At 41.6% G+C, this 12471-nt stretch overlaps 1 protein-coding gene across 2 annotated transcripts; it reads right to left on the reverse strand.

Annotated features, from left to right (window-relative positions):
* Positions 1–4554: 4554 nt before the first annotated feature.
* LOC306865301 (retinal cone rhodopsin-sensitive cGMP 3',5'-cyclic phosphodiesterase subunit gamma-like) lies at positions 4555–9060 on the reverse strand. Of its 2 annotated transcripts, none has more exons than XM_079409845.1 (5): positions 9009–9060; positions 5624–5781; positions 5278–5318; positions 5000–5152; positions 4555–4848 (listed from the first exon to the last, which is right to left on the reverse strand). In XM_079409845.1, the coding sequence occupies exons 2-4, from the start codon at positions 5767–5769 to the stop codon at positions 5076–5078; spliced, it is 264 nt and encodes an 87-aa protein (XP_079265971.1). In that variant the 5' UTR covers positions 5770–5781; positions 9009–9060; the 3' UTR covers positions 4555–4848; positions 5000–5075. The 2 variants fall into 2 exon arrangements, with proteins under 2 accessions (XP_079265971.1, XP_079265972.1); XM_079409846.1 differs by having other exon boundaries at positions 4555–4877.
* Between the last annotated feature and the right edge of the window lie 3411 nt (positions 9061–12471).

The raw sequence follows: 12471 nt of genomic DNA on the forward strand, positions 1-12471 counted from the left end.
TCCAAACCAAATTAAGAGTAACAATTTAATTGATGTTCAACAAATAAACATTTTTTACAATACAGAGAAACAATTGATAAAGCTTGGCTTACTGAATATCAGGTCCCTTTCTACAAAAGCACTTTTTGTAAATGATTTGATCAATGATCATAATCTAGATTTGCTCTGTTTGACAGAAACATGGCTAAAACCAGATGAATACATTACTTTAAATGAGTCCACCCCCCAAGATTACTGCTATAAAAATGAGCCACGTCCAAAAGGTAAAGGGGGAGGTGTTGCTACAATTTATAGCAATATTCTCAATATTTCTCAGAGGGCAGGCTTTAAGTATAACTCGTTTGAAGTTGGTGCTGCGTATAACATTAGCTAGAGAAACACGTGTTATTGATAAATCCCCTGTGATGTTTGTACTGGCTACTGTATACAGACCACCAGGGCACCAAACAGACTTTATTCAAGAATTAGCTGATTTTCTATCAGAGTTAGTGCTGGCTGCAGATAAAGTCTTAATTGTTGGCGATTTTAATATCCATGTCGATAATGAAAAATATGCATTAGGATCAGCATTCATAGGCGTTCTGGACTCTATTGGGGTTAGACAACACGTTTCAGGACCTACTCATTGTCGAAATCATACTCTAGATTTAATACTGTCACATGGAATTGATGTTAGTGGTGTTGAAATTCTGCAGCAAAGCGATGATATTTATTTTTATTATGTCCTCAGATTGATAAGCTCTTTTTGCACTACAAATATATCTGCACAGTTTTGTTTTTATTTAACTGGTTTGCACTCTATTTATTCTGCCATGCGCCTTATGCCACTTTATCTATTTCTTTATTTTTCTACAATGTCCTCATTTGTATAGCTGTATAGTTGTATGTACATATGTTTAAACTGTATTATCTGTATTTGAACGTGTTTAATGTTAACTGTATGCACCAAGGGTCTAAGAGTAACGCAATTTCAATTCTCTGTATGTATGCGCCATACATGTGGAAGAATTGACAATAAAGCAGACTTGACTTGACTTGATATCTCAGATCATTATCTAGTCTTGTGTAAACTCCACATAGCTAAAACTGTAAATTCTACACCTTGTTACAAGTATGGTAGAATCATCACCTCTACCACAAAAGACTGCTTTGTAAGTAATCTTCCTGATTTATCTCAATTCCTCAGCATATCCAACAGCACAGAAAAACTTGATGATGTAACAGAAACTATGGACTCTCTCTTTTCTAGCACTTTAGATACAGTTGCTCCTTTAGCTTAAGGAAGATCAAAGAAAACAGTCTGACTCCGTGGTATAATGAGCACACTCGCAACCTAAAGAGAGCAGCCCGGAAAATGGAGCGCAGCTGGAGGAAAACAAAACTAGAGGTATTTCGTATAGCCTGGCGAGAAAATACCCTATCCTACAGAAAAGCATTAAAAACTGCTAGATCTGATTACTTTTCGTCTCTTCTAGAAAAGAACAAGCATAACCCCTGGTATTTATTCAATACAGTCACTAAATTAATGAAAAATAAAGCATCAACAGGTGTTGGCATTTCCCAAAAGCACAGCAGTAAGGACTTTATGAACTACTTTACTTCCAAGATCGATTCTATCAGAGATAAAATTGTAACCATGCAGCCGTAAGCTACAATATCGCATCAGATAGTGTACTATAGATCCCCTGAGGAACAATTTCACTCATTCTCTACTATAGGAGAGGAAGAATTGTATAAATTTGTTAAATCATCTAAACCAACAACATGTATGTTAGACCCTATTCCATCTAATCTACTAAAAGAGCTGCTTCCAGAAGTCATAGATCCTCTTTTGGCTATTATTGATTCATCACTGTCATTAGGATATGTCCCCAAAACCTTCAAATTGGCTGTTATTAAGCCTCTCATTAAAAAAACACAACTTGACCCCAAAGATTTAGTTAATTACAGAACAATCTCAAATCTCCCTTTTCTGTCAAAGATACTAGAAAAGGTAGTATCCTCGCAATTATATTGCTTCTTATAGAAAAATAGTATTTGTGAGGAATTCCAGTCAGGATTTGGACCGTATCATAGTACTGAGACTGCTCTCATTAGAGTTACAAATGACCTGCTTCTATCATCTGATCGTGGTTGTATCTCTTTATTAGTTCTACTGGATCTTAGCGTTGCGTTCGACACTATCGACCACAACATTCTTTTAAATAGACTAGAACACTTTGTTGGCATTAGTGGAAGTACATTAGCATGGTTCAAATCATACTTATCTGAACACCATCAGTTCGTAGCAGTGAATGAAGAGGTATCATATCGATCACAAGTGCAGTATGGAGTACCTCAAGGCTCAGTACTAGGGCCGTTACTTTTCACGCTTTATATGTTACCCTTGGGAGATATTATCAGGAGACATGGTGTTAGTTTTCACTGTTATGCTGATGATACTGAGCTCTATATTTCTTCACGGCCCAGTGAAACACACCAAATTGAGAAACTAACGGAATGCATAGTCGATATAAACAATTGGATGACGAGTAACTTCTTACTGCTAAATTATGAAAAAACAGAGGTGTTAATTATCAGACCTAAAAACCCCATATGTAATAACCTAGAAAACTATCTAACACTTGACGGCTGCTCAGTTGGTCCAAAATGCAGCAGCTAGAGTCCTTACTGGAACCAGGAAGTACGACCATATTAGCCCGGTTCTGTCAAGACTGCATTGGCTCCCAATCAAACATCGGATAGATTTTAAAATCTTGTTAATTACTTATAAAGCCCTGAATGGCTTAGCCCCTCAGTACTTGAGCGAGCTCTTATCACATTATAGTCCTCCACGTCTGCTGCGTTCTCAAAACTCTGGCCATTTGATAATACCTAGAATATCAAAATCGACTGCGGGCAGCAGATCCTTTTCCTAGTTAGCACCCAAACTCTGGAACAATCTACCTAAATACTCTTTGGGAGGCAGACACACTCTAATCTAGATTTAAACTGACAAAGACACATTTCTTTAACCTGGTTTACACATAATACACTTCTATTATTCAAATTCGTTAAAGGATTGTTAGGCTGCATTAATTAGATCAACCGGAACCGGGAACACTTGAATGGCATCTATGCTAATATTTGTCTGTTTCTACTCTGTTTCTCAGTCCGTGTCCGGATCAGATGGTGGATCGGCGCCGGGAGATGATGTATGTGGCCCTGATCGTCGGCGGAGGCCGGACACCTGGATGAGCGCCAGAGACAGATCCCCAGTGAGGACCCCGCCACTTAGACAGCCATCGGGAAAGACCACTAGAACCAGTTGAGCCCTTACAATCTGACTTTGCTGCAGTTTGGAATTGAACTGCTGGTTCGTTTAGCCAGAGGAGAACTGGCCCCCTGACTGAGCCTGGTTTCTACCAAGGTTTTTTTCTCCATTCTGTCACCGATGGAGTTTTGGTTCCTTGCCGCTGTCGCCTCTGGCTTGCTTAGTTGGGGACACTTCATTTCCAGTGATATCGTCGACCTGACTGCAAAGACACTATTTAAACTGAACTGAGCTGGATGATGACATCACTGAATTCAATAATGAAATGCCTTTAACTGAAAATCTTTTTTTAATCTTTTCATTTTACATTATTGACACACTATGAAATTTTACTTTTTTGATATTGTGCAGTTGCTTTGACACAATTTACATTGTTAAAAGCACTATATAAATAAAGGTGACTTGACTTGACTTGATGGAGACGGATGTGTTGCTCTTCCTCTCCAGGACAAAAGGTCAGTTGTGACGCTGTTATCAGTGATTTTATCTTCTGCTTTAGCAAATGTCTTTCCTGCTACAGATCATCTTCACTCTTCCACATATGTCACGTCAATTCTCCTCTGAGTTTGACATCTGGCAGCAGCTACAGTAGTTTATGAATGTTTAGAAATGATTTGCTGCTTTTGTATCTGACGTGTGTGTGTGTGTGTGTGTGTGTGTGCGTGTGTGTGTGTGTGTGTGTGCGTGTGTGTGTGTGCGTGTGTGTGTGTGTCGTAGTGACGACTGACCTGAATGAAACAAGCAGCTAATGAATCGCAGATCTTTTTTCATGACATGAGGAAACCTATCGTCTGATTGAACAAAACAACTAATTTTTCTTGAGCAACAGTGTAAATAAATAGTTTTGACTCTTGGTCACAACACACACACACAAACACACACACACACACACAGCAGACATGATTTACAGTTCATAGTTAAGAATATTGCGACCGTACTGTCACCTGATTTCATTCAAGACTGATAATATTTAGACATGAAAGTATCGTACCTGCAGCCTGTCGCTTCATCCATCACTGACCATCACACACCGTCTGTCTCTATGTATGTGTGTGTGTGTGTGTGTGTGTGTGTAGGATGGGAGGAGCAGAGAGACACTCAGATAATGAAGTGAACAGATTTGTTTCTGCTCTTCCTGAATTTATATTATGTGTGTGTGTTAACAGCCTCTTTCACACACACACACACACACACAAACATCAGTCATTCTTGACACAATTCAGTATGTTAATGTGTTTTTTGTAATGGTATTTAATGATATTCATTGCCATGTTATAATATTTGCTTTTATTCTACTGCAATAACATCAACAGAGTTAGTGAAAATAGAAATTTTAATTGGATTTCTACTCCGGCAATCACACATGACACATTTAATAATATAAATGTGTTTATGGGACAGGCTCTACGAGACAGAGGAAGTGAAGTCATCAGTCATCGCTGCTACAGGAAACACACCTTCTGTAATAAGGGCTGAGTCGCAGCTAGGGGCGTGTCTTAACCCTGATGACTAGCTTTCAGGATGTTGATTGACAGCTGGGGAGCAGGAGGGGATAAGTTGTCGTCTTATCACAGCATATACAAAATATAAAATATTATATAATAATAATAATAATAATAATAATAATAACAACAATAACAATCATATCAATAATGACAGTATCCATGTGTTGAATCAGTCCTTTACCATCATACATCACGACAACATTGAGCAAAAGGAGTGGGGCCACGGGATGAGGGGGTGGGTCCAGAGGAGGCTTGGCTTAGATAATGCCGTATTTGGCAAGATCACTGAGCTCCATGTCTCCAAACGCTTCCCATGGGCACACCACAGTGATGTCTGTCACGAGAGAAGACACAGGCGTTAAAAACTGAACAAAGAGAGTGTGTGTGTGTGTGTGTGTGCGCGCGCGTGTGTGCGTGTGTGTGTGTGTGTGTGCGTGTGTGTGTGTCACCGTGACTCACCTGTGCCGAGACCCTCCATACCAGGAATATCATCACCAAACCTGCAGACAAGAGGGAAACTCACTCACTGACCACAGCATTTGTGTGTGTGTGTGTGTTTGAGTGACTGCGTGTGTGCACTTTTGTGACAAATGAGGACATAAATGTGTATAATGATGCAGATATGACAGGTATTACAAGGTGAAGGTGAGTTTTCAGGACATTGACCCATGTCCCCTACTTTCAAAATGCTTATAAATCATACAGAGTGAGTTTTTTGGGGGAAAGTTGAAATGCACAGTCTCCTGTGAGGGCTAAGTTTAGGTGTAGAGTTGGTGTGTGTGTGTGTGTGTGTGTGTGTTTGTACCCTTTCTGCCCGGGCTTGGGGGCCTTGCTCTTGAAGGTGCGTGTCTGTCTCTGCTTGAATTTGGGTGGCCCTTTCTTGGGCGTGGTCGGTCCGGCGGTGCTGGCGGGCGTGGCCAGAGCACTTCCTGCGGGAGGAGCAGTATTCATGTCTGCGCTTCCCTGAAACACAGTGAACAGGAGCAACACTTACGATCGGAGTGCGTCACAGGAATATAAGATTATGGGGTTACGACACTCGAACTGGAACTGTAACATTAAAAATTTCAGACCATACTCTTCATCTGTCACCACTGGTGTTCCTCAAGGCTCTGTTTTGGCCCTCTTTTATTTATCATTTACTTATTACGTCTCGGTTATAATTTTAGGAAATATGGCATTAGTTTTAAATGCTATGTGAAGAAAACCCAGCTCTATTTGTCTTCTAAGCCAAATTCTACTCTTCTTTCTTCCGCTCTTTTGGATTGCTTAGAAGAGATTAAATCTTGTTTTTGCATAACTTTCTCTAGCTTAATATTGACAAAACAGAGGTTCTTCTTGTTGGCACTAAATCTAATTTGTCAAAATACAATAGTTTTTACTTTCTATTGATAACTCTATAATCTCCTCATCTTCTCAGGTTAAGAGTCTGGGTGTCGTCCTTGATAGCACTTTGTCTTTTCAAAAGCATGTGAACAATATTACTCGGTCTGTGTACTTACATCTACAGAACATCAGCCGTCTTCATCCATTTCTCACGTCCAATTCCACAGCTATTCTTATGCTCTAGTTACCTTCATAAACTTTGTCACAAATCTGGTCCGTGCAATTCCATTCATTCACCACCTGAAGTCACTCGTTCACCATAATGACTTTTACACCACAGTACTGTTACCATTCTCTGTCGAACTGCATTTCCCATCAGCCACTGCCATGACACAGCTGTTCACACTGATCACGACCACACCTGAGAACTATTTCACAATCACCATCACCCAATCACACACTATATAAACCTGGGACTTCCATTCGGATAACACCTAGTATTGTTTAGCCCAGCTACCTTACAAAGCGTTCCTGTATATCTCGTTTGATTTCCTGTGTTTTGATTCCTGCCGTGTTTCTGGATTATTCTCTCTGCCTTGCCCTGTTTGGATACTGTTTGCCGATCGTCGACCCACGCTTGCTCTAGGATTGCTCTTGTGTCTTACCTATGCCATACCAGTTTGCTCCCATTGACCCTGCCTGTATTACGACCATGTTTGCTAATAAAGCCTTGCAAATGATTCCGCATGTCTCACGTCTCGTCAACCCCGTAACAAACTTCAGTTGGTCCAGAACTCAGCTGCCTGTATAATTACTAGAACCTCCTCCATCGAGCATATCTCTCCAGTTCTTTGTCATCTACACTGGTTTCCTGTTAAATACAGAGTAGAGTACAAGATTCTGCTTCTCATTTTTAAAGCTCTTCATAATCTTGCTCTGTCTGATTTGCTTCATATTTAAACCTGAAGCTTACTCTTAGATCATCTTCATCTGTTTCCCTCATTGTACCTTCTGTTCGTTTAGCCTCTATGAGGTCCAGGGCGTTTAGCTGTGCTGCTCCTCATCTCTGGAATTATCTTCCACATTCTATACGAAGGATTGTCTGACTACTTTTAAATAATGTTTTAAAACTTGTTTAGATTAGCTTTCTCTGATCAATTTTAAGTGATCTAATGTTAAACAGCTGTTGTTTGTTGTCTTGATTTTTATGATTATCACTCAACTGTACGGTGTCATTGGCTGTTTCGAAAGGCGCCTTTGAATAAAATGTATTATTATTATTATTATTATTCGATTATCGCTCGTCATCTTGCACTGATCACTGTCGCTGCAGTCTCTTTCCGCTCATGTAATTAATGTCGTCTGCATATATTGATTTATCCTGTAAACACCCCAGTGTGATAACACACAGTCTGTCAATCATAATCACCATATAAAGTCCTTCAGGAAAAACGCAAGCCAGATTCTTGACGGCTCAGACATCGATCAGATTATCATCTCACAATAACCCACGTCAAACATTGTTTTTCATGGTGCCTCATTAAGACCGTTAATCTCATTAAGATAACAGACTCATGAGATTTCCTTTATCTGCCATCTGTCTGTCTGTGGATCAGACGCTGGTGTTTCTCGCTTCATGAGATGCTGTTTAGAAGTTCAGAGAATCACACCTTCATCTGATCATGAATATTTCACACCAGTTTTCCTGATTTAACACCAACGCGGAGAAAACGATGACACTTTAGAATACTGTTCCATAATTAATGAATAACTACACAAGAACACATGAGTAACGCAATATTAGCACTCTAGTAACTATTAGTAACTAACAAGAAACTCTGATTAATGAATTAGTAAGTAATAGTGCTTAGTCGAATGTGGTAGTTCACTATTAGCTAATCAGTAACTATTATTTTTTCATACCTTCCTAAGAACTACTAAGAACTACTGTATACAGGTTCATAATTAATATGAATAATACATAATGTTTAATTAATTCTAAAGTAAAGGTCATGGTAACCCAATAGTAATGACTGAAGTATTACCAAATTCTTCAGAAGAAACTACTAATTATTTGGATCAGTATTCTAAAGTGAAGATCATGATAACTCCCTAGTAATTACTGAAGTGATTGTAAACGTTTGAGGTTTTTGTAAGGTTTTGGTTAGTAATTCATTTTGCTAGATTTGGTAACACTTAAATCATTACTAGTTGGTTACCGTGATCTTCACTTTATAATACTGATCCAAATAATTAGTAGTTTCTTCTGACGGATGTAGTAACACTTGAGTCATTGCTATCCACAACCTCACATATATCTCAAAAGCTTAAAATGATGTCAGTCAATATTAGGGAGTTAGGATGCTCTTCACTTTAGAGTACTGATCCAAGTAATTAGTAGTTCCTTTAGAAGGATTTGATAATTCTTGAGTCATTACTAGTGGGTTACCATGATCTTCATTTTAGAATTAATTGTACATTATGCATAATTCACATTAATTATGAACCTGTATGCAGTAGTGCTTAGTAGTTCTGCAGGATATATTAAAAAAATTGTAGTTATTGATTAGCTAATAGTGAAGTACCAGTTTCAACTGAGCGCTATTACTTACTAAATCAATAATCATAGTTTCTTGTTAGGTAATAGTAGTTACTACAGTGTTAATAGTGCATTAGTCACTTGTTTCTGTATAGTTATTAATTAACAAAGGATCTGTATTCTAAAGTGTTACCGAGAAAACTAACCTACGTAAAACAAACACCATCAAACACTCAGACTAGATGCAACAGAGCTAACAGATGATCAGTCTTTTGTGAACTACAGATCTGAGCGAGAGGAAGAGCAGTGAAGTGAGTGTATTTACCTGTGTTTATGGTCCGTGAGTGTGTGTGTCTCTCTCCGTCTGTCTCTGGAATGAGTTTCTCCATCTCTCCTGCTCTCTTATAGTCTCACTGAAGGTCAGAGAGCAGCATTCGGCTCCCGTTAGGGAAACACTAATGGACTTAATGCTCTTTAGACTTCATCAGGGGTGTGTGTGTGTGTGTGTGTGTGTGTGTGTGTGCGCATTTAATCTCAAGGTTACGGTCTCGTTTCCAGAACATGTGAGTAGATGCAGCCTTTCACAAACACACAAATCCAAGAAAACAGAATAATGTTTCAGCAAACCCTTCATGCATCACTCGAGTGTGTTTCATTACTGGAGCAGATCAGATCAGGTGTTGGACTCCACTGTGTTTAACACGTCCCAACACTGTACAGTCACTTTTATTATGTGTGTTCACAAAACACGTGTGTTCAAAGCAGCTTTACCGAGAATCTTGCTGTTATGTCTATAATGCCTGTGTTTCACTATTATAGTGTTATTGCTGGATGATGTGACCATATACTCTACCAGACGAAAGGGTTTGAACAATAGGATTTTTCATGTTTTTTAAAGTCTCTTCTGCTCACCAAGCCTGCATTTATTTGATCCAAAGTACTGCAAAAGCAGTAATATTGTGACTTTTTTATTAAAATAGATCCTTACCTGCACTTGGACCCAGACTTTGTATTTTCCACGGCGCTCTCTCTGTGATCCGTGACAGAATTCAACCAGCAAACATGGGTCCAGCAGGGAGGTTGCTCAACATCCACCAGGGAGACCGGAGCATTGAGGAGTATGCCAGGGACTTCGTTGGAGTGGCTCCTCGGTCGGCTATTGAGAAGACCTGCCTCATGGTCTTTTTCTACGGAGGCCTGGCCAAGCCCTTCAAATCCCTGATGCCATACTGGACCCCCGAGGAGTCTCTGGAGGACTACATCAACCTGACTCTGCATTTGAACGGCTCGGCCTTCGGGGTGGAGTTAGCTGCGGAGTCTGCACACAGTTCTCCTGAAGTCGTGATCCAAGGGGTGTCCGAGGCCTCGTCTGCCACACCCAGTACTTTGGGTCCATTTCCGGAGCGTCCCGGGCTGATATGCAGCTTGCAGGATCCCCCCCTGAGGTCAGTGCAAGCGACGTGGTCTGCTCGCGGTCTTCCTGAGGTGGCGGTGTCCGCTCACGATCCTCCCGAGGCAGCGGAGCTCACTTCAGGCCTTTTCAAAGCAGCGGAGTCCGCTGATGTTGCCTCCGAGGCCACGGAGCTCACGTCAAGCCTTCCCGAAGCGGCGGAGCCCACTAATGTTCCCTCCGAGGCAGCGGAGCTCGCTTCAGGCTTTCCCGAAGCGGCATTGCCCGCTCACGAACCTCCCGAGGCAGCGGAGCTCACTTCAGGCCTTTTCAAAGCAGCGGAGTCCGCTGATGTTGCCTCCGAGGCCACGGAGCTCACGTCAAGCCTTCCCGAAGCGTCGGAGCCCACTAATGTTCCCTCCGAGGCAGCGGAGCTCGCTTCAGGCCTTCCCGAAGCGGCGGAGCCCGCTGATGTTCCCTCCAAGGCAGCGGCGCTCGCTTCAGGCCTTCCCAAAGAGGCAGTGCCCGCTCACGAACCTCCCGAGGCAGCGGAGCTCACTTCAGGCCTTCCCGAAGTGGCGGAGCCCGCTGATGTTCCCTCCGAGGAAGCAGAGCTCGCTTCTGGCCTTTTCAAAGCGGCGGAGTCCGCTGATATTCCCTCTGAGGCAGCGGAGCTCGCTTTTGGCCTTCCCGAAGCGGCCGAGTCCGCTGATGTTCCCTCCGAGGCAGCGGCGCTCGCTTCAGGCCTTCCCAAAGCGGCAGTGCCCGCTCACGAACCTCCCGAGGCAGCGGAGCTCACTTCAGGCCTTCCCGAAGTGGCGGAGCCCGCTGATGTTCCCTCCGAGGTAGCGGAGCTCACTTCAGGCCTTCCCGAAGCGGCGGAGCCCGCTGATGTTCCCTCCGAGGCAGCAGAGCTCGCTTCAGGCCTTTTCAAAGTGGCAGAGTCCTCTGATGTTCCCTCTGAGGCAGCGGAGCTCGCTTCAGGCCTTCCAGAGGCGGCGAAGCTCACTTTAGGCTTTCCCGAAGCGGTGGTGCCCGCTCACAAGCCTCCCAAGGTGGTGGTTCCCGCTCACAGATCTCCTCACAGTTCCCCTGAGGCAGCGGTGTCCGCTCACAAGTCTCGCGCCGTGGCGGAGCCCACCAGCATGCCCTCCGAGGAGGTGGAACTCTCCTCTGGCCTTCCCGAAGCGACGGAGGCCACTGATGTTCCCTCCGAGGCAGCTGTGCTCGGTGCCGTCTTTTCCGAAGCGGCAGATCCCACTGAGGTTTCCTTCGAGGCGGCGGGGCTCGTTTCAGGCCTTCCCGAAGCGGCGGTACCCGCTCACAGTTCCCCCGCGGCGGCATAACTTAAAGCTGAACGTACATGTAGGTAAACGGAAACAATTGGGGAATAAGGGGGTGATAACTTGGAAAATTAAAAGTATTTATACTGTTAGTATTTCATTAGTAATGTGTAACTTTTCTAAGATTATGTGGTATGCATGACGTACTGTTTGGCAACAATATTATGATTTAGAACAAGTTGTCTTATTGTAATAACATAAAATATATGATGCAGTATATTTTACACCACATACCGGGTACTTGTTGTATCATTACAACTTATATCTTACATGACATTGATACAAATAGTAGGCCTATACTATAGTATAATTTAGTAATAATTTAGTATAATTATTTAGTAATTATAAAAAAAAAAAAACACCATAGTCGAGATTACTAAAGTATGGGGAAATTTTGTAATGGGTTTCTGCTATAATTTGGTTTAAAAATTGATATGAAAATTTACCTGATAAAAGAGCATTGCATATGGTCATCTCAGCAGCGAATCATGTCTGTTAAGGTGCAGTACTGGAAAACTAGATTACCTGTTTCCAGCTGCTCCCAGGATATAGCGTATAAATATACCATCATAATACACATGTACATTTACCGAATTGATGTTTTTTTTGATAGCTGTATTGCTGTTGGTGCACTTGAGCTTCCATATGTGGTTTGAGGCAAGTAGAATAAAATGTACTACAACATTTTCCTTAACTACTATGCAAACATGCACCCTTGTTAAGTGTAGTTACTGTGTAAGTGTAACATCCACAAGCTGTCATTTAAAGTGATGCCTTGTTACCCTCTTGTTACGTGTAGTTACTGTGTAAGTGTAACATTAAACAATTTTAGTTATGCTACAATAGATGTGTTTCAAAGTTAAAAAATTAACTGTATTAAATGCAAGGTCCAAAGACCTTAAGGACCATAAGTTAAAGAAATATTTTTATTAATTAACAAAATTTTAACAGATCTTTTCCAAGACCAGAATGTAGAAAAAAACAAACTTGCAACCACTTATACAAAATACAAAGAACAATAAACACACACACACACACACAAACTCATGTTCTAC

This window comes from Barbus barbus (genome assembly GCF_936440315.1).
Source record: "Barbus barbus genome assembly, chromosome: 4".
Classification (NCBI taxonomy): Eukaryota; Metazoa; Chordata; class Actinopteri; order Cypriniformes; family Cyprinidae; genus Barbus; species Barbus barbus.